The sequence below is a fragment of the Peromyscus californicus genome, unplaced genomic scaffold (assembly GCF_007827085.1).
Source record: "Peromyscus californicus insignis strain IS unplaced genomic scaffold, ASM782708v3 Scaffold_8__1_contigs__length_139910024, whole genome shotgun sequence".
Classification (NCBI taxonomy): domain Eukaryota; kingdom Metazoa; phylum Chordata; class Mammalia; order Rodentia; family Cricetidae; genus Peromyscus; species Peromyscus californicus.
In genome coordinates, this window is record NW_026294606.1 from 72,562,911 (window position 1) to 72,588,021 (window position 25,111).

The 25,111-nt window shown below is 42.0% G+C and overlaps 1 protein-coding gene across 1 annotated transcript in view; it reads right to left on the reverse strand.

Annotated features, from left to right (window-relative positions):
* Window positions 1-25,111, reverse strand: part of CUNH10orf67 (chromosome unknown C10orf67 homolog) — a 119,746-nt gene that overhangs the window by 71,835 nt on the left and 22,800 nt on the right. Inside the window, exons 5-8 of the mRNA XM_052729493.1 lie at window positions 15,880-16,035; window positions 9,287-9,434; window positions 8,068-8,126; window positions 3,480-3,545 (exon numbers count right to left, since the gene is read on the reverse strand). Of these exons, the coding sequence (XP_052585453.1) occupies window positions 3,480-3,545; window positions 8,068-8,126; window positions 9,287-9,434; window positions 15,880-16,035 (429 nt within the window). The remainder of the gene's footprint in view (window positions 1-3,479; window positions 3,546-8,067; window positions 8,127-9,286; window positions 9,435-15,879; window positions 16,036-25,111) is intronic.

Below are 25,111 nucleotides of genomic sequence, written 5' to 3' on the forward strand. Positions count from 1 at the left end.
CTGCTGAGCCTTCTCTCTAGCCCCATGTGTGGAACTTCCTGCCTGAGCCTAACATTAATAGCACAGTCCATTGAGATATAGTAATGTAGCTGGGCATGGTGGAACACTGTGGTCCTTTGACTTGGGAGACTGAGACAGGAGGATCACAAGTTTTAGACCTGACTGAGCTAGATGGCAGGATCCTGCCTCAAAAACATAATAAAGAATAATGAAAAGGAGAGAGAGAGAGAGAGAGAGAGAGAGAGAGAGAGAGAGAGAGAGAGAGAGAGAGAGATGTACTAATGTAACATTCTAACAACAGTGTGCCGAGGAAAAGTTATTAGTGAAAGGTTACTAGTTATTAATTAATTGGGAAAAGAAGAGGATCAAAAGCATAAAAGAGCAGACATTTCCTTTACAACTGGCTAGGCATATTTTCAACTTATTATTAAATAGTATAGCAGATATCAAAGTATGGTCCAAGGATCCTCGGAGTCCCTGAAGCCATTTGGAATTCTGTAAATCATAAATTATTTTCGTGACAATACAGTGCTAATTACCTTAAATCTCTCATAGCACTCCTGAGTGTACAGTGCAGATTTTTAGAGGGTAGGTGAACACCAATTGATGGAGGGAGTTCTTCCTGTCATCGGCTTTGTTTTCTGCCCTTTTGACTGTATAATTAGAAGGTACAGGGGGAGCAGGACTTTCAGCCGTCTAGGATTGCAGGGGACACACGGGATTGACAAGTGGGCAGTGAGAACGTGAGAGCAGAACTCCTTTGGCAGCCCGGCATACAGTGACCAGTCACTCACCACCCCTGCTCATGGGGTGCTAGTCTTCCCAGAATTTTGGGATCACTGAGGTTTTTGCTCAGATCACAGGAAACATCCATTTCCCATCTCGTTGGCCAAACACTGCCATATCACACACAATAGGACTGGGGTGACTCGAAGCATGCATGAAAAGCAATTTGGACACCTGGAGCCCAGTTCCAGAAGCAAGCGGACCTCAGGAGTCTGCTGGTGCTGTGCCCCCAGAATAGTACTAGAGCACAAGCTTTACTTCCCATCTGTCGTGACTCTAGGCAGCACCGAGAAAGCAGAGAGAGATGAAGCATGTGGATAGCAGGTCAGGGAAGGAGCTCAATCAAGTTCTTTTCTGATGGGGAACCCTCTCCTTTGTGCACTTTAAGACAAATGAAAAGCATTCACTTAGGAGCTGCAGGAAGGTGCAGAACTATTTCTTGAGTTTTTCCCAAGCCTCTTCTAGGGATACAATTTCTCCATATGTTACTGCAGGGATATGAAACTGCTCCCCCCCCCCTCCAAAAAACTTGTGTGTTAAAGGCTAGGTCTGTAGAAAATGGACCCAATCATGGAGAAGCTATTGGGTCATGAGTACTCTGACCTAATCAATGGATTTGTATACTAAGGGATTAATAAGTAACCAGCATTATTAGGAGGTAGTTGAAACTTCAAGGTGACACTTTAGCTAGAGAAAATATGAAGCATGCCCTCAGGGACTCTATCTTGTCCTGGGTCCCCCTGTTGGCCTCTTCCTGACATCTTAAGCACCACCATTTCTGCCCCCAGATGTTCTACCTCATCACAGGTTTAGAAACAATGAACCTAGAGGGCCATAGTCTGGAACCTTGGAAACTGTGGGCCAAAATGAGTCTTTTCTCCTTCGAGTTCGAGTTCTCAAATATTGGTCTCATGACAATTCTAACATATCACATGTGATTGCCTGCCTGTGCTTATTGTGGTGGTGTTTTTTTTTTTTTTTTTTAAATACTCATTGACTTTTCACATGAGACTTTTAATAGGCCAGAAAAATATTTTGGGAAACAGTCACAGAAAACCAAAGAACAGAAGACCTTCTGTGAGAAATTCAATGTTTATAAAATAACGGCCAGTTCCTCTTTCCTCCACTCCTTTTCAACACACTCTTACACTCTGTATGGACTAACAAAATAGCATGAAACAACAGTGCCCAAGAACCCCAAAGTCACCTCCCTCTAATGCAGCATCAGTGCCTAGCGGAGATGGAGGGAAGCAAGTCCAACATGGCAACCTTGGTCCGGAGGACAGACTTCAGCTCACGCCCCTACTGAAAACTGGAACCCCCCAAACTAGTTCTAAGCATACTAAAAACTCTAGTATTGTCCTTTTTTTTTCTAGGCAGGCTCTTGCTGCTTGGCAACAAGCTTGGGGCTCAACAAACTCCTAAATAACAAAATAAAATGGGATTGGTTCCCCTGTGGGTGATACAATAGCACCCGTTGAACACTTACAGTTTTTAAAAAGGAAAGGGGCATGGGGTCTACTCCCAATACAGGCACAAATTCACTGCTGGAGGGCTGCGGTTCTTCTCCACTGTGGCTGACAAACTAACAATGTCACAGTTACTTCCCACCCAATAAAAACACTCCCCTTTAGTCACTATGTGTATATTTAACTTTTGGAGACAGAGACTGGACTTCGCTAGAAGAGCAGAGAAGACAGGCTGTGGGAATACCAGAAATCTACCAAGTGGACTCCAAGGAGGGAGGCTTTTTATATGCAGGTATTTAAAATTAAAGGACCAAGCAACACATTTGCTAACACGTGGTGTTTGTGAAAAGTGGGTCTTAATTTTTCCCCCCTCGCCTGCATTCCCAAGTTGGTTTCATAGAAGGCTTCATTGTAATCCAGGACCATTGTTTTGCATTAATTTCTATGACAAGGAACCCAAAACACAGGGTGCCCGGGAGTAACAAAACAGAGTTGGGAGACAGTCACAACTTGGCACAAGTGTGACAAGCTTTGAAAAAGCAAATGTTTCACTATCTGAAGTGGTGTGGCTTTCCTGGAGCAACCTTTTCTCCTGCAGACAGAGTCATATTCTTTCCAAGCACATTGGAGACCCAAGTCAAGCTGTGTTTTATGTTTTATTATAATAAACACAGTTTACTGTAACAAAGACATGCTAGTGGCGATCAGCTGACAGCCAGTACTTCACCAGGGGCTGGTGGCGAGGGCCTGGGGGTGGGGAGTCAACTGATAAAAGACCAGCCGTCTGGAAAGTTCCCTTTAAAGAACTTGAAAAGGCAGTGTTGTCTTATGAGACCACCGCAGAATGCCAAACTATCGAGCTGGGCTCCTTTCTGGTTGTCACTTAGTGCAATTTGTAACTAAAAATAGCAAATCCTTCAAAATCCTGGGCTCTCAGACTTCATTTTGCTTTCAGATTTCCAGAATAAAATGAAAATACTTTATACACTGTTTTAAGTGGTCATACTGTTTCTTACCCAGAGTTTACTTCCAGCTTAACATACCATCATTCAAATTTTTCCTTCAAACGCCTACTTAAAAGTCTCTACAGTTATCTGTACACTTAGGATTTTGATGAAGGAGAAACAAATTGTTCACAGCAAAGTTGCAAGTGAAGCACCTAACACATTCAGGTTATTAAAGTCTCAAATTCAGATTCCTTAGGGGGGATATAAATCATCTTACCAAATCTTGCATGGCAAGTTTTTCGCAATCCAGCTCATATCTCAATCTGTCTCTACTGTCCATTAACTGTAATAGAGAGAAATGAGGCATTTTGATTAAAGATAAGAACACAACACCTAAAATGTTTTCCTCAATAGAATGTGCTAAAAACACATTTTAATATGGGAGAAAAATGGATTCCAATGTGATCAAAGGAAAAATTAATTTCCTTCAGATTATTATGTTCTGATAATATTATTATATAGCCAAGCTAATATACAAAAACAATGCTAATGTACTTACAACTTTCCTGGTTACCCTCAGATATGACATCATCATATAATGCAGTGAATCAATCTATCCCCCATAACAACTTTGCTAAACTTTTTGTATGGCACATTCTCTTGCTTCATATTTTTGTGTTATATTTATTTGCATATCTAACTATATTCATATTGGCTGAAAATACTTCTTAAAATCACACATTTTACCTCTGTCCTCATGTAGCTTTTGTTTTCTGGTTTTTTGGGGGGGGTGGTGGTGGTTTCAAACAATCTCTGTTTATATAGGTAAAATTCAAACCTTAATTTAGACCTTTGTTAAACTCAATCAATTAATTATGTTTACTAATCTGATAGCTGTCTCTAGAGTCACTCTTCAAGACTCTATCTTGTCTTCTGTTTATCCAAGTATTGACTTGTCACCTTGGCTCAGATCCCCTCTCCCCGCTCCCTATTCATCTTGATGAAACACAAGTCTGAGACTAGCACACTGTCCATTTCTCCAGGGACTCAGAAGGCATCCAACCCCTTGGCATGAGTGACCCTTTCCTGTGTGCCTGACCTTTACCACCCTTCCTCTTGTGTACAGCCCAAGTGAAACCACACAACTTAACCCTTAAGAAATGGCTTCTGATCGTCCTTAGGAGTCCCTTCTGGACTCTCATTTTTCCTGTCTGGCTTCCGGGAGGCAGCTCAATGCCTTGCCTTCAGCCAGCTTTGATCTCCTACCACCTAAGCTCGGCACGCTTGCTTCCACTTCCCCAGCTTGCTGGGCATCACGTTCGGACTGTCGCCTCTGCCCCCTGGTGTGCCGCCTACTAGAATTAAGTTTCAAGCAGGGACTGTGAGGTGGCATCGGATGGAGAACAGGCTTCGAGACTCTGTTGTTGGATCACTTGAATTAAAACACAGAGGCTACTGAATTCCATACTATAGGGCGCTTATCCTGGGCAGAAGATGAAGTCGGCGTACCCAAACTCAGACCCATTTTCAACTTTTTTTCAATTGCATCTACCAATTAAAGAAGGGAACTTGTGCCTTAGCTGAAGCATTTCAGATTGCTTTTTCCACTGGTTCTTGTTCTGTCTGCCTCTTCCCCATGCTCTAGGTTCCTCTTTGTGCTGCACAGTGGATTCTCACTTTGGTATCTCAACGGGTCCCTGTTCCATAAGCCAGCCTTGTTACATTTCAGAAAGTCCTGGAATACACTGCACACCACTCAGCAACACACCTGGCCGCCAGCTTCTGTGCCCTCTTGTCCTCTGGGAAATAACAGCTCAGGCAGCCCTCCCAAGAGGACCCCAAGAGAAAGAGCATGGGAATGTCTGTGAAGGTTTTCTAGAACCCTCCAGATGGAGATAGCTTCTCCTCTCCATGGATCACCCACACATTTAAAATTTTTCTAGCAGTAGTGGAGTGTGTGACATTCAAAAATACCCAATAAACACCATTGAATTAATTTACTGAAAGGTATTGGGAACAAACTTCAAAGAGCTGTTCTTTCTTGTTCAACAAGGTCTGACCTGCTTCCAGCTGACAAATCACTTCCACCTCCATTCTTTTTTTTTTTTTTTTTTTTTTTTTTTTGGTTTTTCGAGACAGGGTTTCTCTGTGTAGCTTTGCGCCTGTCCTGGAACTCACTTGGTAGCCCAGGCTGGCCTCGAACTCACAGAGATCCGCCTGGCTCTGCCTCCCGAGTGCTGGGATTAAAGGCGTGCGCCACCACCGCCCGGCCCACCTCCATTCTTATCTCTCGTACATACATAGTAAGCCTGGGAGAAGGAAGAAGTCGGGGGACAGGAACTAGCTCACAGAGACAAGTCAGAAACCAAACAGGAACCCAGGGATCTGGATTCTTTCTTCTCAATAAGCGAGTCTACGTTTTGTGTCTGTATTAAGTTCCAGTGATTGGAAGGAAAAGCAAAAGAGAAACACAGGACTGCCAGAGGATGACTGAGCTGAAAGAGATCTACTGTACTATAGCAGATCATATTGAAAGGCCAAATGACCCTTTCATAGGGGGCTGTGGATCAGAGATCCTGCACATCAAATGTTTACATTGTAATTCATAACAGTCCAAGATTACAGTTATGAAGTAGCAATAAAAGTAATTTTATGGTTAGGGGTCACCACAATATGAGGAACTGTATGAAAGGGTTGCAGCATTAGGAAGGTTGAGAACCACTGTCCTATAGCTATCCAAAATAGAGCTGGCAAACAAAAATACATAAATTCAAAATTTTATAGTAGCTTTGTTAAAAAGTAAACCATGATATTAAAACTATATTTTTATTTATCCTTACATATACAATCCAAATACTAATAAATATTAGAATTCTAAGGGAACTATCTCTTATTTTATATAATTAAAAAATACATGTATATATATCTTTTTCAATTATAGTATAAATTGGAGAGCTAAATTCTTATCTATATAGATTTCAGAAAACTTTCAAATAAGAAGGCAGATTCATTATCTAAATTATTGAAAACATGAAGGTTTTTTCCATTCATTGAAACAAGCATTGGGTTTTTTCCATTTAAATTTAAAACTGTTCAGAAAGAAATGTCCAGTGGTCTCATGTGGCCAGGAGGTAGCCCTAGGCAGCGCAAATCGAGACTCTGAGGCAGCCTGTGACTGAGTGATTTCAGCTCGCACAGGGCATAGTGTGCATCCTTGAGGACTGCAGGGACACTTTTGGCTCTAACCACATATTGTATCCCATATAGACTAGGAAGCCTCTGTAACTCATTCTCACCAGAGGTAGTGAGGACGAGTGGCCTGGGGGCTTTTTAAATGAATAGTGTGCTTCCCTTGTAGGCAAAGTGAAACCAGAGTACAGATACTTCATTTTTACTCCAATGAAGCCCATCCTGAGAAACTTGGACTGTCGTCCACAGATGCCATTGCTACTTTGTAATAGTGGGGTTTACAGGCTGCTGTAGGAGACCAGGTGAAGGCCAAGAAAATGAAATCATTGCATGGAAATCTACCCAGCAGAGGAAAACATGGCCCGACTCTGACCTATCAGTGTTAACTACAGATCTCGAAACTAGTTTTTATCTAAACTCCGTGAATATCCTGTGCTGCAAAGTCAGACCTGGTTGAAATCTGACCCTAAATTACTTGGGTCTATGTGACCACCATGCTTTGAAATGTGACTTGTGTATTTGAAGAAGGAAGTTGTGTGTGTGTGTGTGTGTGTGTGTGTGTGTGTGTGTGTGTGTGTGTACATAGATATGTGTGTATGTGTGTGTATAAATATATATATATTTATATTCTCTCTTTTTTAATATTTATTTTTATATGTATGGTTGTGTTGCTTGCATGTATGTCTGTATACCAAGTGCATGCCCTGTACGTAGAGGCCATCAGATCCTCTGCAACTGAAGTTATAGCTGGTTGGGTGGGTCCTGGGAACAGAACCCAGGTCTCTGGAAGTGCAGCCAGTGCCCTTAACCACTGAGCCTTCTCTCCAACTCCAAGATCCATGCTTTTAATTTTGCTTAATTTAACTTAAAAATTCATAGTTGGTCGAGTTACTGGAAAATACATACATTTCTTGGACTAGTTTAGGGATGTGGGTCTGTCTTTTCATCTGTAAATTTTATAAACTCTAAATGCATCTTTATTCTATGCATCCCTACAGGGAGGGGTGTATTTCAGGGTTCCAGGCATGGTCGTCTGCACAGATGAGATAGTGTGCTGTCTGCACTGAGGATCACAGTCCAGGGGAGACTGACTGACTGCACATGGGAGGAGTATTACTCAGAAGACTTGAAGCAGGTGGCTCACCAGCAGGGCTGTGGGCGGGGATACTGTTTTGTCCCATGCATCGGATGCACCTGGGATTCTTGATTTTCATGATACTGAAACTTTTCTTGCTTTAAATAAAGACTGACCTAGCATAATAAGCCAATTCATTCTCAGTCAGAAAAAAGGGTGTCAACCAACGTCCAGCCTGCAAACAGCATGTGGCAGTGTGGTCTCATTCTTAGTAACAGATGCTTACAAGCAAAGGTTGGAAACTCTCAACGATATATAACTTGTCAGTTCCTTACAACTGACAAGATATATATGCTGATAGATCTCCGTTAAATAAGTGATTATCAATAATCCAGTGGGTTTTTCGGTCAGAATTCTTGTTTATTACTAGCTACTTTTTTCCAGATAAGAAGGAAATCTGTTGCTAAAATGACATAATGAGTAAATGTATAAGCCAACTTTCTCCATATTTGAAGACACCCTGGACATGATGCCATTTCCCCAATGGTGCTGATATTTCAATTTAAAAAGAGTCATTTAGCAATGTAAAAGATGTTCGTACCTTTTGAATATTTCGCTGATCCTGGTCTGCCATCTCTTTCAGATACATAATTTCATCCTCTGTAAACAAAAGGAGAAAGAGGCCGACCATGAAATTACACACGTATGCCCCTGTATTCAAACTGCGTGCTTTGGGGCAGGCTGTAGAGGCAGAGGCAGGCATGGTGTTCACAAGTCCTAGCAGGATTGTGACCTTCACAAATGCCCTTGACATTCACAGCCTTCTTCCTGCTGTTAGGTTGGCCGGTTGGATAGGGAGTAAGAAGTAAGTTCAAGATCCCAGTGTGGATGAGGGCTAGATGCTTTTCATCAATAGTAGCAGTAGGCATTTTTTTGCTGTTAGTTACAGCCAATACAAAGTGCTTTAGCAGGTGGCACTTTATGATTTGCCAAGAAAGACCCCAACCTGGGAAAGCATTGTCATGCCGCATCAGAAGAGAAATGGAGTCACAGCGGCATGGCGTCATCCTGTAGTAAAAGGACACTACACTACAACTCATTTCACCAATGCTCACACCCACATTCTTAATCTTTGCTCTGCTTTCATACTGTAGATTACCGGAGTGTCATACTAAACACACCAATACAGCAGCAACAGTTAACATTTAAAGGCGCTTGAAAGCAGTGTGCTTCTGGTGATAAACGCAATTTTTATCAACGTTTATGGTCCGAACAAAATGGGACCTAAAGTGTCAAAAGGAAAATTTGCATTTAAAATTTGGATCAAAATTGAGTGCGAGTGAGTCTCAGCATTTTGTTCTGAAAGGCTACGCCTGCTTTTCCACAAGCATATCCCGTCATGTTCCCGTATGTCTGTTATAGTTTAAGAAAATCAGCACATGTGTCTGTCGACAGCACTTCTAAGTGAAGTAGAATCAACTGATTAGCCCCCCCTTTTTTTGCTAAGACTAAAGTGTATTTTTGTTTGTTTTGTTTTGTTTTTTTTAGAAACAAACACTCTGAGTTCACCTGGCATAGCTCGGTAGCACAAATACAGATAAATCCTATGTTCTAAGCAAGAAAAGCTATCTTAAAAGAAACACAAAGACACCTATCAAACTGATTTCTTTTAGGTGTAAATAACTAAACACATACAGGAGGAAAAGCCAAAGAGTACTGGATTTTAGGACACGTCCCACTCTTCACAAGGAAGGAGTTAGGAGCATTAGCTAAGATCACGTTTTCTTTTATGTTCACAAGGAAAGGGTTAGCAGCGTTACCTAACATTGAATTTTCTTTCAGGTTCATTTGTGCTTCCTCTTCCAAGACTGCGATCACTTGCTGCAGCCTCTCATTCTCCATCTTGTATTCCATCATTTCCTTTTCTGAGAATGTCTTCGGAGAGCCGGTCTCCCCGGCAAAAGTTTCCTGCGAAGACAGGGAATTCCACATGCAACTCCAGGACAATGCAGATACAGAGGCGCTATCATATAATTTTCTGAATTCTATTACACACTTATAATATGAATAGCAAAAAGGAAGGGGACTAAATAGGACTGGCTGGAAGAAAGGCCTCAGTACATTCTGTACAAAGACCCCAGCACATGGGGACATTTTATTGACAGGAATAATGCATATCATACTGTTTGTGTGCCCTCCTCATTCAGGTCAATTCATTATGGAGGCTGTGTCCAGGGAGGCAGCTGGGGCCCCTCCACCCACACTTCTGAGTATCTGAAACGCTATCCCCTGTAACTAGGCAGGCTGGGGAGACCATGGATGGGCAGCGCCAGGGGGTGGCAAAGTGCAAGGCTAAGGAGGGGGCTTGTTGCCTTTGTGGCATTTCCCAGTGTCGGCGCTGCCAGTGTCGTGAGGAGCCCATCACATGTCAAAGGGGTGACGTGTGCAGGCTGGGAGCCGCATGGAGCCCATCAGGCGCGCAGATATCCACACAGTTGGTCTTCTGCTGGGTGGAGGAGCCACCCAGAGGCAATTCATATTCTGAACATTAACGTGGCTTTGCATGCCTGTCACGGGGGCTGTGCAGGCAGTCAACGCTATTGAAGGCTAGGGTTTAAATCTCTATGCAAAGTGATTACCTTGTAAGAAGGTTTCAGGATAACTTACAACAAAAGACTTTAAAGTTATAGTTTTAGTAAAGCAAACTCATTTACATTTTTATTATGTGTGTCTTTTGTTTAAATCTTGCCATGTCCATTATGAGGGAGGCTTTTTCCTATGCCATAGAAGTTTATTTGGGAAGGCTACTCTTTTTTTTTCTTCTTCCTCTTGTCTGTTTCAAAGCTATTGAAAACATCTGAATATACTCGCCTATGGTTGTCTACATTTTATGGACACACTTAAAAAAATTAAGATGTCATGGACCAGGGAGGCTGGTGCAGAATTTTATACTCCATCACAGATCATGCAATTTCAAAATAAGGGTTGTATTATTATGCTAAAATAGGAAAACAATCCTACATGTCTTGCTTTGAAATTCCCATGGACTTGAAAATAACTTTTGAACTTCAAAGTAATCTTAGCTGAATTATGAGTTGTTCCTTTTACAGTAATTCCATGATTGCAAATAAATAAGAATAAACAGACACTCAAAAACAAAGTGATCTTTCCAATACACCGATTTCCTTCTGAACTGTACCCTGACTTAGCTTTTGAGAGACCAGAGAGTAAATTATTAAAATGTTTCTCTCTGTGATCATAATGTTTTAAAAGAAAAACAAGTATTGAATTTTTTGTAGTATATTAATAAAACCCTTTAAAATTAGTGGCTTACGGATGGGATTATAATCATATATATTGGATTTAATATCATTTGAATATGTTGTTGAGTTTTATACTAAGCTTGGGTACAAATCTTGGGCTTTTGGCTCTTCATTCTACTTAAGTTATCCCAGCATAATTAATTTCTAATTTTATTTCTTGTCATTGAGACAGGCTAACATTATATAGCCCAGCCTCGCTATCCCTGTGAGATTCACTCACTCACTTACGTGTATGAGTATTTTGCCTGCACATATGTGTGCACCACGTGTACGTACCCCTGGTGCTATTGGAAGTCAGAAGAGGATGTGAGACCCCTGGAACTGGAGTTACAGATGGTTGTGAGCTGCCATGTGTGTGCAGGGACTTGAACCTGGGTCCTCTGGAACAGTAACCCGTGCTGTGAAGCACTGAGGCACCTCTCAAGCCCTTGGTCTTGAACTCTTCACCCTCCTAACCAGGCAACCATAGTGCTCGGACTTTAACAAGCAGAACTAAAGGAGCACTAACTGGTCTGATGAGCAGTTAAGAAACAGCATGGTTTTCTCGGTAAACTAAAGGGAGACTCGGTATTTCTTTGTCTCCCATCGTTGAAGTTGAGACTATTACAGAATGTATTTATGGTCTAAGAGGACTTTTTAAATATATATATATAAAAACACATCACAGACTTGAGTCTGTTTATGCTTGTATCTGACACCTGGCAGTTCACGGCCATCCATAGAGGATTACACGGGTACCTGTTATCATTCGTCATCTGAGAACTATTTGAACAATCAGGTGGAGATGAAAGCTAATATGTTTTCTGAGGCTCTGTGAGGGCAAGCAGGAACCCAGGAAAAGAGGTTCTGAGGCGCTTTTCCTCCCTTCATCCGCAGCCCCGATATCCAGAGGTTAGCCTTTAGCGCGGTCCCCACCATCTGTCAGCTGCAGGAACTGCAAGTAATTAACTATTCAGACACCCAGGGCAATGAGGACACTTCATTAGCAAAGGGAACAAAGCCTCCATCCTGGCTGCTGCCGTCCTCTCTCCCACTCAAGTGGCAAGTTTTGTGGTGATGTTCCTTCGGCCATCTGCCCCACATTGCTAGCTCCAGCTTGCTTAAACCACGAATCTCCTTAAAAATAAGCTGCATTCCTAAAACAAGGTTAAGGAAAGTGGAGATCATTCGAGGAAAGTTAGCCGGGTACTTGAAGGCACAGTATAAGCCAAGAGCGTGTCGTCCACAATCATCCTGGGATTTAAAATTCATAAAGGTACTTCCCCCGCTCTTGTGTTGCTATCATTTTATGAAAATGAGGCCTTTAATCGGTGGGATAAATGCAGTTTCCCTTGTGAATATGCATAAGGCTCACAATATATCTGATTGCAGGTCTCAGAACTCCAAGCGGAATCTGGAAAGAAGTGCTTCCCAAAGCAGGACCATGCGGAACCTTCCTTCTCTCAATGTGCTCTTGACCAAGTGCCTAGGCATCAGTTGGGAACTTGTTGGAGAGGTGGCCTCTCAGGCCCCAGCCCAGACTGCCCATGTCAGTCTCTCTCTCTCGACAAGTGACACACATGAACCAGGGTCTGAGACGTTCCTGCCTCAGAGCTCTGTGTGCCTTCTCAGCAGTTCTCTGCTGTGACGTTAGCGTCTCAATTCTGCAGACTCCGTGGATGGCACTCAGACATCTCAATTTGTGGATGGCAGGGGGCAGGAGGGGGACAAGCAGGATTCTGATGCATGCCCTTGCCTCGTGACAGCCACATAGAAGAGCAGGTGCTTCCCCAATGAGTGACAACCAGGAAAGTGGCACCCTAGGACAGCGCAGCCCCGCAGAGTAGTCCTTCTTGAATGACAGCTCTGTCGCAGTGTTGTTAGCAACAAGCAGATCTGTTCATTAGTGGAGGGTGGGTAGATGATGGTTGCGCAGCTTGGCCATATTGGGGTAAGAAGGAAACATGAAAAGCCAGCAGAAATTAAAGTCGAGGTATGGTGTGCACAGGCAGGCGTGAGTGTGCACATACACATGAATGGTATACACACAGGCACACAAACATACTCTAATGGGGTAGCTTTCTTTACAGTTCTCCGAGAGAGTGCTCAACAGACAGCATGGCAAACCAGAACCCACACAAGTCTGTAGCTAAGTCACACTGATTTCTCACAGAATGAAAATTGGAATGAAGTTGTTCTCAGGAAAACTGACATCAAGATTGTCATTGGAAGCTCAGGTTTCTGTAACTTGAAAACCTCCCTTTCTGCCACACATGTAATTGAGGCTACTCGTTTAGTGAACTTGTCCCTTTCTAGCCAATCTCATGAGATTTCTCTCAGAACCAAGCCAGGAGAGATAGCATGACTATTAGCATAAATAAGTTACTGATGCAATTTGATTATCAGAAGAATCAATCAAGTCTTGTACAGACTAAGCAAAGCTGGTTTATTTCACATGTTTTCAAAAATATTCCTCTCGAGATTTCCGCTAAATATTTACTCATTAGTAATGTGTGTATGAGCATATGGTGAGTGTGGGGCCAGAGCGCCACTGCATGCGTGGGGAGAGCAGAGAACTTGATGGAGTCAGTTTGCTCTTTAAGCTCTGACTTTGGAACTGCAGTCATCAGATTTGTGGGACAAGCACTCTTAGCTGCTGAGGCATTTGCTGGTCCTCCCCTTAACAGCTTCCCTACGTTCTGTGCTCCAAATCCAGTTGTAGGTTAGCATTGTGTGACATCTCAGGGGGATTTTTGAGCCACTAGAGGGGGCAGCTGTCTATGATGAAACTTCATGTAGAAAGCTCCAGTTGAGAACTTATACAGCAGGAGTTTTTCGGGAAGTTTGTTCCTAGAGAATTTTTGTAAAATGTTTTTCACAGGCTGACTGAAATGCAACTACTCTGAAATTCAAAATAAAAATCTGAAATCTGAAACCTTTCCAGTTGTAGGTATTTTTTGGACAAGGGAGACTCAACCTGGATTGGTGGTCAGTGCGTGCGTGCGTGCGTGCGTGCGTGCGTGCGTGCGCCTTTAGCTTCACCTATTCATCCTCAGTACTGCAACTCCAATTCAGTCATCTCTTGCTCTTAGAGGGTCATGATAAAATCCTGTCCTGCTCTGGACTGTCCGTGGGGGATGAGAAGGAACCTGTCTTTCTCGCACATTCTTCCCAGACAGAACTTCAAGCTCTTCTCTCTGCTGTCCATTCTTCCCACTTGTGTTCCCACTGGTCTGGGCCTAAGTAGGAAGGCGGTGACTGGTTCTTCTTGCCTGAAAATCTGAGATTTTCCTTCTAAACATCTTGATTTAAAAGTCATTCTGTCAGCTGTGATGGGGCAAAGACACAGTTGCACAGCACTGTGGGTCACATCCTGGAGACTTCCCTTATCCTTCAGAGCTTCCACTATGTAAAGCCATATCCTTGACTAGGACATAGGAAAGATTTCCAGAATGATCTAATTTGCAGCAGAGCTGGAGTTCATTCAGAGAAAAAAGTTAACCTGCATTTAAGCATGGGTTTTTTTGCTTTTTTGCTTTTTTTTTTTTTTTAAATAGAAGGAAGCATTCAGGGAAAGAGTAAGAAACACCCAAGTGTCATAGTTCATTCACATGTAGTTGTTGAAAATATGGCTTTATGGGTTCTTTATCTTCATCTTCAAATGGTTGCTAAGGAATGTGAATGAGACCACAGGGTGATTCTTGAAATGTATTGAACAGGATTACAACTGATAACTTAAAACTCCAGAAGTTAGGATATCTTGTTTGTGAGATTCCCAGAGAAGAGTAAGATCACAAAGGTCAGATACTCACAGGCCTGATGCCTGGCTTATTGATATTTTAACATTCTTTCTTGAAAATACAATCTCTTTTCTTTAAAGAGATAGGGGGAGGGAGGGAGAGGAGCAGAGAGAGAGAGAGAGAGAGAGAGAGAGAGAGAGAGAGAGAGAGAGAGAGAAAAGAAGAAGAAGAAGAAGAAGAAGAAGAAGAAGAAGAAGAAGAAGAAGAAGAAGAAGAAGAAGAAGAAGAAGTCAGAGGCATCTGGTCCCCTGATGCTGGAATAAAAACTGGTTGTGAATAGCCCAACATGGGTCCTAGGCACAGAACACAGGTCCTCTGGAAGAGCAACCAGCACTCAACTTCTGAGCTATCCCTCCAGGCCCCCAAAGTGTGTCTATCAAAGAGATATTCTTGGTAACTTTTATAACAAATATTGCTAACTTGTGTTAGAACTCTTGATTCTTAGCTAGCAAGAAGCTTCTGCGCAATGCCAGAGATAAAGGCTCCTTGTCCTTCCCACATCCCCATCATTTCCCATCTTTCTATCCTGCCTCAATTCTATTCAATCCCAGTTGGCTTGTTGGAAGCCTCTGACTTGGGGAGATTGGCTTTGTCTCTTTTTCAGGTATCTTGACTACAAAGAGAATGGAAGTCTTAGAAATTACAACAAAAACTCATGGTGTTATTCTCTAGAATGGGATTTTTCTTGGCACTGGCAAATGGGTTATTTCATTTCCATTATAAATTAAAATTTGAGGACAGTTATAGTGCTCTTCTTTATAATTACTATGGATTTTCTAGAATGTGTCAGAATAGCAAAGTGATGGACTGGTTCATATTGTGGAGAGATTACCAAGACACACCCAATCAACTCTTTCATTCTTTCTTTGTGAGTGGGTATGTGTGTGTACATGTGTTTACATCTTTATGGGGGTGTGTGGGTTTGTGTGCCTGTGCACACTTGTTGTGGAAACCAAAGCCAGGGGCTAACATCAGGGGTCTTCCTCATTTACTCTCTACCTTATTTTTGGGACAGAATCTCTCACTGAGCCTAGGGGCCACTGATTTGTCTAGACAGTTTGGCCAGTAAGTCCTAGGGATTCCCTTGTCTCAGCTCCTGCTCACAATGCCATGGTTATAGGTACATGCCACCATGCCCAGCTTTTATGTGGGTCCTGGGTCCTGAACTCACGTCCTCATGCTTACACTTTGGTCATCTCCTCAGCCCAGTTCTTATTCATTTTTAACCCAGGATTATTGCTCTCTACAATCCTATTTACATGATTTAATATTAACTATAATTAACTTATTATAAAAGTGAATGAAACTTACACTCTTGCTAAGTCCAATCTCTTCATATTGTTCTAGTTCATCCCTCAAACCCTTAAGAATTTCTTCTTTCTCCTTCAGTTTTCTTGCTAAAACATTCATTTTGATGTTTGTTGCATCCTGTAGTGCAGCTTTTTCTGCTTCTATTTCGAAGAATTTCTGGAAGGCAGAGAGAACATTACAAGTCTGATCAGAAATTGCTTTATTTTAATTTGATTTTTTGTCTTGTAAACCTGTTTTATTTTTGTAATTTTCCTACATTTCTCTGTAAATAACTCTAAATGAAAATACACAATAAAGAAATGCAGTACCACATTATCTGATAAAACACAAAGCGTGGTGCATTGTTCTAATTTTATCTGCCATACAAATAAGAGTGAAGAAGAGGGAGATGACTGATTAGGAGGTTTCCCACAGAATTTAGGTTTCCCACAGGCATCCCTCCCACAGTCACAAGAATTTGTTAGCCATTTGTCAAGATAAGTGTTTACCCAGCTAGAAGGGTAACCCCAAAGAGAACTTTTTTGGGAGGTCTGTACCAAGTGGCAGGTTCAACAGTAACAGTTTGACAACAGAGTCATAAAATAGACTCATTGTACTGTGGACTTAGTTATGAACTTTTGGTTTTGGACCCACCACCGACACCAGCTGCTAAGAAATCCAAGAGGAAGCATGCCCACTCATGTTTCTGGTAGGTAACAGGACCACTGGCCTGTGAGGGTTGCAGACCCTGAACTGGTCTTGAAATCCATCTAATGCCCATCTCAGCTGTGATTTGAGAGCAGTTTCACTTCCCAGGAACTGAGTAGGAATCATACTAGTCTATGCCCTTGAATCATTGTTTTTAGCCACATAGCAAATCCTGAAATTCCCTGGAACAACCCTGGCTGTCATCTAACTGTGGCAGCCTACCCAGGGATCTTCAGGGAAGTATGTGTCCTCATGCCTTCAGAGGACGCTCTACTGATTCACATCTCACTGCATGAGTAGCCCTGCAAGCCATTTCCATCTCATCCCAGCCCCAGTGCAGAAGCAGCCCTTCCCATCCAGAGACCCATCAGGAGACATGCTCACACAGGCCTCCTAAAGTAAGCCTACAGGCATCAGTGCAGTTTCCTATTCCAGGGAAGCACAGTAACCCAGCTTCAGCCCCACAAAAGCCATGATCCAGGGGTACCTCTGAATCTCCAGTGTCTAGCAGAACACAGCTTCATCTGTGTTCCTGGTACATGCCTGTCGTGTTCAGACAAAACTACGAAAAGTAACTATAGCTACAGTAAGTAGGCGATGAAACAATTTTAAAAGATAGAAAGTGTGACATCAACAGTATAAAATATTGGATGAATGAAAATATTGAAGAGTGCAGGGTTGTATGTCATTGAAATTAAGTTACTATTAGTTTAAAATTGTCCCTCCCTCCCCTCCCCCCCAGGCTCCCCAGTCCCTTAGCTTTTTGAAACAGAAGTTTCCAGGTAGCATAGGTTGGCCTAGAACTTAAGATCTCCCTACCTCAGCCTCTTGAGTCCTGGGATGCTGGCATGGCCACCATGCCCGGAAACAGGCTCTTTTAACTATGAGGTATCTTACATATGCTTCTTGTTAAGCACAGATGAAAGTTTCAACAGTCCTCTAGTAGGTAGACAAAGATAAAGAGAAAACCAAACCAAACATGGACTACAAAGGAAGTGACGGAGCACAGGACACTAAGAAAGGAAAGGGGGAGTGGAAGAATCACAGAGCAGGACAAGCCACAGAATGGCAGCAGTAAGTCCATACCCTGCAGCAGTCACTGTAAAGTGTAAATGAATGAAAGTGTCTAGCCAAGGGTAGGACAGTGAATGAACGCAAGAGACACAAGATCCAACAATGCACTGCCTGTAGAAGACTCACGTGGCCTGAAGGACACACATGGGCTGAAAGCTTAAGATAATACAAGATTTCCCCTGTACTTAGAAACCCAAAGAGAACAGGACAGCCACACTAATATCAGACAAAACAAATGTGGATTCAATTGTTTCCGCAAGAGACAAAGGTCACCGCATCGTAATAAAAGAATCAATTTACGTAAAGGATGTAACAGTCCGTAAACAAAGAAGCACTCAGCACTGGAAAACTGAAGTATATAAAGTAGATATTAACAACTTAAGAAAGAAATAGCAATATTGTAATTATAAGGGGATTTGATAACCCATTAATTTTTTTTTATCAACCCTTGGGGTTGAACCTAGGTCTCTACACATGCTGAGTAAACACTCTACCACTGAGCTGCACTCCCAGCCCAATATTCCACTTTTAATAATAGATCAAACATAAAAGTTCAGTAAGAAAACTGTAGACTTGAATACATGAGAACTAGAAAAGAGGACTAAGGTGTGAAAATTCCAGGGAGGTGGCGATTAACTTGAGGTGTGCAGAGGAAGGCAAATGACTGCAAATAGCTTGGTATTGCTAGATACCAAGTTTTGGATAAGATATTAATGACGCAAGTGTGGAGCGGTGGTGACCCGTCTCATGCCAGGGAGCTTAGAGCATCCTACATGTATGAAACACTGCTTAGACGATGGGATTAGTTAGACAATTTGGGATAAGAAGGAAAGAAGAAGAAGAAGAAGAAGAAGAAGAAGAAGAAGAAGAAGAAGAAGAAGAAGAAGAAGAAGAAGAAGAAGAAAAACAAACAACCCAAAGCAAATGCCTCAGCAAACCAGGAGCTCATCCCCACTGAGCCTCCTTGGGAAGACACATGCTCTTCCCCTTGACAAGGCAAGGGGACAGCGGAAAGTGGAACTAATGGACTCAAGGTGTAGTGAAGTCTTCTAAAGTTCGATTGTGGTGCTGGCTGCACACCACCCTTAAGTCATACATTCTTGGTGGGTACACCTTATGCTATGTAAGGCACATTTAACAAACTGTTAAGTGATTTCAGTGTACCAATGTTTTCAACAGACACCAGGAGTAAGCCATAAAAATGTGACTGAAAAGGATGACACTTTCTTTTTTTTTTTTGGTTTTTCGAGACAGGGTTTCTCTGTGTAGCTTTGCGCCTTTCCTGGAACTCGCTTTGGAGACCAGGCTGGCCTCGAACTCACAGAGATCCGCCTGGCTCTGCCTCCCAAGTGCTGGGATTAAAGGCGTGCGCCACCACCGCCCGGCTAGGATGACACTTTCTAAAGAAATAAACCATTACACTTGGGAATAACTTGCCGGTATAAAACATCTACAACGTATATAAATAAAATTATAAAACTCTTTTGAAATATAGAAGACAGAAATGAATCAATAATCCAAGATAACATTCTTGGATGGGGAAATTGAATGCTATAAATGATAAAACATCCTCCACAATTCATGAGAAAATGTCTTACCTTGAACCAGGCTTCAAAACAAGTGCAAACGGGGAAGTTTTGTTGAAGATTAAATAACCCTCCAAATTATTTTAGTTTGTTTGAAAGAATTTTTTTTTAAAGAAAGTTAAGAAAATCACAAAGAAGAGATAGAAAAAATAAAACAAACTTGCTATACATTGGTAGAACACTTGCCTAGCCATAGGCCCTAGATTCCACCCCCAGCAACACACACACACACACACACACACACACACACACACACACACACACGCAATGCATACGCACAGAAAGAGAGAGAGAGAGAGAGAGAGAGAGAGAGAGAGAGAGAGAGAGAGAATTAATTCAAAGAGCAGCACAATAGATTGTTTCATTTGTTAGTTTGAGATAGTGTCTCATTAGGTAGTCCTGTCTAACCTAGAACTAGCTACGCAAACCTGGCTGACTTCAAACTCACGGAGATTGCTTGCCTCCCAAATCTGGGATCGAAGGCTTATACCACCACACCAGACTAGCTATATGTACACATATATATGTATATATGTATATATATATATGTTGTCATAAAATATCTAGACAGACTTGAAGTGAGTCTAAAGCTATCAATAAAGAAAAGATCAAAAACCAAGGGGAAAGGAAGCTATCCAGCAAATGGTATTATAAAGTGATGCTTATCAGTTTGAAGGCTGTTAATGGCACTCTGTTATCTCTCTGTTCTATAGGTTTTATAAACACCTAAGTCCTTGTATTAAAATCCCATTTGAAATACTGAGAGTGGTTTTGTTTTTTTTAATCAGAAGTATAGATAAACAATACCTTTCTGAAAATGAAAACTATAAGGATGATATTACTTTTTAACGTTTTCTCTTTTTTTTTTTTTTTTTTTTTTTTTTTTTTTTTTTGCAAGTAAAACAGTATAATATCTCACACAAATTACTTAAAAGTTAAATAAGTTTAGAGCCACACTCCAGAGCTGGGAGAAGTAACTACATCCTTAACTGGCCTCTAGGGGGCAGCAGAGAGCCAGTTACGCTTGTCTGCTGCCAAGAAACACAGACCTGCAGCGGGTGTATTTTCAATTCGGACTAATCCTGAGCTGAGCGAAGTGGGTGGCCAGGATTAGCAAGGCTTGGAAGGTCATAAGTCAAATCAAAGAGAACAAGCCCAAGTGAAGATTCAAATGATGACTTTAATTTAACCTAATAGAAACAAAGTTTTTAATCTAACAAAGCAACTAACCACAACTAATATGAGCTTGGTTAAACATGTTGTGCTAGCACATGTTTATCAAAACTTGGTAACAGGCAGAATTTTGCCATTTCTGCTTTCTACTCCCAGAAATAGAAACTGTACATATGAAAAGCGACACTCATTGAACATTTGATGTATATTAAAAAGAGTATTCCAGGAATTATTGAAAACATGAATGATGATTAAAACCTGTTCTAATAAACCATAGATTTTTAATTTACTCTCTTACTGTAAATAAAAATTCTGGAGAATTCTGTGTGTGTGTGTGTGTGTGTGTGTGTGTGTGTAGATGCCAAAGAAGGACATCCTATGGTCTACTCTATCATTCTGCTTTGTTGCGTTGAGACAGTCTCTCACTGAACCTGGTGGCCCACAAGCCTCAGCAATCCTCCTGCCTCCACTCCCAACTGCTGGGGTTACAGGTGGACACAGCCACTTTTTTGTTTGTTTGTTTGGTTTTTCAAGACAGGGTTTCTCTGTGTAACAGTCCTGGCTGTCCTGGAACTGGCTTTGTAGACCAGGCTGGCCTCGAACTCACTGAGATCTGTCTGTCTCCCAAGTGCTGGGATTATAGGCTTGCGCCACCACCGTCCGGCCTGCACACAGCTACTCTTTTTACAGATTTACTGGCATCTCCACTCAGGTTCCCGGACGTGTATTCTTACCCATTTCATTATTTGTCAAGCCCTGGAGATGAATTCTATTGAGTCGGTTTCCAGCTCTCTACAGGCCACAGAGAAAATACAAGTAGGTCTTTGTCAGAGTATCCTCTAAGAGGTGGGACAACACAGGGGCCAGGCAAGCCTTCCACTGTAGGAAATACCCCATCTTGAACTCTGCACCCAATCCCACTACACTGTGCTAAAGTTAGAGCCTGCCTGGAAACTGACTGTAAGAATAGGGTGGGCAAAGAATGGGGGCAGGGGAAACCCCCTGAGAAATTTTCTCCCCATGTTCACACATCTGGGTAGTCTAAAACATTTCAGCTGAGAATTGCGTTACAGGCACCACAGACCCATAGTGTCTCACAGAAGCAATTACAAACGTTCTTTGAAGAAACCTCCCTCTATCTTGGGGCTCAAAGAACTCAGAACATCAGTTTGTGGCTAAAAATTGTAAAACTCAAAAGCAAATGTCATCTCATGAGTGAGGGCTAGTACTTGTGAGAGACAATTGCCAGAACCTCAAAAATGGAAGACATGTAAATTATGAAGCACAAACTCTACGTGTATGTAAATGTGCTAATACATATTAAAAGGTAGTCTGAGCCCTGGAAAGAAAACTCTGGAAGAGCTGCACAAGCATGAGGACCTGAGTTCAGATCCCCAGCACCCATGTAAAAGCCGGACCCAGTTGCATGCATGCCCCAGGACTGAGGCACAGACAGGCACATTTCTAGAACAACTGACCAGCCCACAGAGCTGGAAAAAAAGGGCAAATTCCAGGTTCAGTGAGAGATCTGGCAGAGACTGATAAAAGTTGGACTCTTAACATCCTTCTCCGGCCTCTGCATGGGCACACACACTCGTGTTCACACATCCATACAAAGTAAGTAGATAAAAATTAGAAAGTGTTTATTTGACTTCCAAGAGTGCCTATTTGTTTTCTGGTGGAAAGTTTTATACATCAACCAAAATAGTAAGAATAATAGCTTGCTGTTCACTTATCTACTTGTGTGTTTGAGTATTCCTGAGGGAATCCTACCCAGCATTAGTGAGCTTGAAAGACTTCAGATTGCCTGTGTAAGAGTTAGGGATGTTTCTTTACACAGTCACAATGCCACCATCATACCTTTCAATCAATGAATAGTTCATTAATATTTAACACCTAATCCACCATTCCCTCCCCCTTCTCTCCCCATCCCCATCCCCATCCCTGACTATTTAATTGAGAACATAACCAGCTGTATGAACTGTATCTGAGGAATGTCTGTAATTCTTTTCATTTAAAGTAGAACTTTTCTCCCTCCTATTTACCACTCCAATCACCACTTAAGCCGCTACAGATCCTGTACATCTTGCCTTTATTCTTTTCTGGTCCTCTTTCTCCGTATTTTTCCAATATTTTCCTCCATCAAATACTCACTAAAAAATTATATTGTGCTGAGCCATGTACTAGGTCCTAAGGGACTTTTGTGAACAAAAGCTTGGGGTGTCCCCCTTTGGAGGTTGCACCTGCCTCCTTTTGTCTAGTATCATGTTGGAAATAATTACGGAAGTGACCATCTTAAAAGATAAGGCACCCTCTCCTCCTCCTGCTTAGGAAACCCTATGGTCTAGAGAATGATTGTAGAGACATAATAAAAATTGATTCCCAGCTCCAACACTATCCACTCCTACGACCGTGAGCATTTTCCTTAACAGACTTTGTGTCTCATATGCTTCAGCTACAAAATGAGGATGCTAATGATGCCTTTTGAACACTTACATTCCACGAGGTGAAAATGGCTAGAAGATACTTCATCCCAACATTTAAGGTAAGCCAACCAGGACAGGTGCGGCTCTAGATGCTTAGACATGACTGAGTTTAGCATCTAGCCAACAAGGACACTAACTTAGCATGTAAGGTTGTGAGGTAAATCCCTTCTATTCTTAATACCACCACTTTGAGAGACATAGCAGGAGTTAAAGAGATATAAGTAACAGACTGAATTATTCATTTCAATCTCAGAAGCTATAGGTGACCAGCAGCTACCATCTGGGCCAAGGCCACATTGAGTGACAGTGACCGTGGACAGGTCTCTGATCAGGTCCCGCCTTCTCTTTCACATGCCATTGTGTGGGGAGCCATTTTGCTCAACCACTTTCACTTAACCAGCACCCCTTCTTCTGGGTTGGCCTTTCCTTTACATTATGTCCTGGGTTGCGTATGGTTCTGGACCGGCTTGAGGAAGAGGTTAGTACTAAGTAAGTTAGATTTCTATCACTTGCCAACAAAAAAAATTCCAATATATGCTAATATAACAGTCTGCCTAGACTCCCGCTAGATTTTTTGCCCACCTGCTCTGAGCATTTCATACCAGCACAAGTATTACCTCTTCAGTGATGTCTTCACAAAGTTCACTAGCAGAAATAACTGTTCATTACTGCATTCCCATAAATACTACCATATATGCTTATCTCTGCATAGTCCTGCTTATATTTTGTGATTTATTTATGATCTCTCTCTCTCTCTGCTTACCCCTACCCCATCTCCATAATGTCAGTATCCAGCATATCATACCATAGAGCATTCTTTTGAAGATATTGTATGCCAAGCTTTTTTTTTTGGTTAAAGATACATTTCTCATGTTATTTATTGCTTTGCTTTAGATTTATTAAAATAACTATAATTATTTAAGCTAGGTACCATGTAAAAGAGTTTCTTGACTTTTTAACTCCCAAAGTGGAATCTCATATGATTCAACATAACAAACATGAATAGTAGTTACTGAGGCTTTAAGGACATTTTATTTATTCTCAGTCAGTAGGCAGAAGACCGTGAGCCTCTATGCTATCATAGGATCATGAGAAACAGAAAAGCACAGCAACACTAAGACAGGAGGCCCATGAGTATGTACAGCTATCGATTTAACACTTAGAGTTTACCTGCTGTGATCTAGGTACCATTCTAAATGCTTTGTAAAGACAAATCTGTCTTACTCTTGGAGCACATCTGTCTGTATGGTATGGACTATTATTATCCTCATGTCACAGCAGAGAAAACCAAAGCAGAGAGATTACATATTTTACCTTAAGTCACATAGTAATGAAGTGGCAAAGACAAGATTTGAACCTAGGCTGTTTGTCTTTGTAGCACTTGCTCTAAAACATACATTATGCTGACTTTTAACTAATCCATGCAAGTAAAAAACCATCAGAAAAAGCAATCTTTCTGAAAAATATAATCAAGAAATTGCATGTTGCCGTGAGCAGGATCCTATCCTATTTTCCAGCTAATGCATAACACACCTTCCCAAAGGTAGCAACATAAAACACAAGCTGTTTATCATTCTGGATGCTGGTTGACATTCTGGAGTAGGGAATTGGGGCAGCAATGGCAGAGTTGTTTTGTCGCAGGGGCCACACAGATCCATAACCTCACACGGAAGAATTCTAACTGCTGGTAGCTGATATCATCCGGAAGCTTCTCTAACCACACATGTGATGCTGGAGTTCAGATGACTAAAAAGCTGGCTCCGATGACCCAGTACCCACAGCCAGACTCTCTACGAGGGTTGGGCTTCTTTCACCATGCCAGCTGAGCTCAGGAGGAACAGTGCAGAGAGCCCACCTTCTGAGAGTCTGAAGGTAACTTTCTCTTCCGGCCTTGCCTCAGAAGTCCTGCACTTTCTCTTCCTCTCGTATATCAAGGCACTAAGGCCACCTCTGACTACAGGGAGGGGAACCAGGCCCTGCCTCTGGTCAGGAGGGAAGCAAGGTCATGTTGCAGAAGAGCAGGTGAGTGGGATATAGCAGCATGACCTCATCTAGAAACACCACTTGGCACAGAGGCACAAAGACTGTTTACAGAGTAGGTGGTCTCGTGATGTTTTTACCTGCAAGTAACTGAACAGCCAACTAGCAGTGGCTTAAAGACTGAGGGTGATTATCTCAAGCAAAAGGGCAAGTTACATCAATTGCTCAGTAGCATCACTGGGGAAC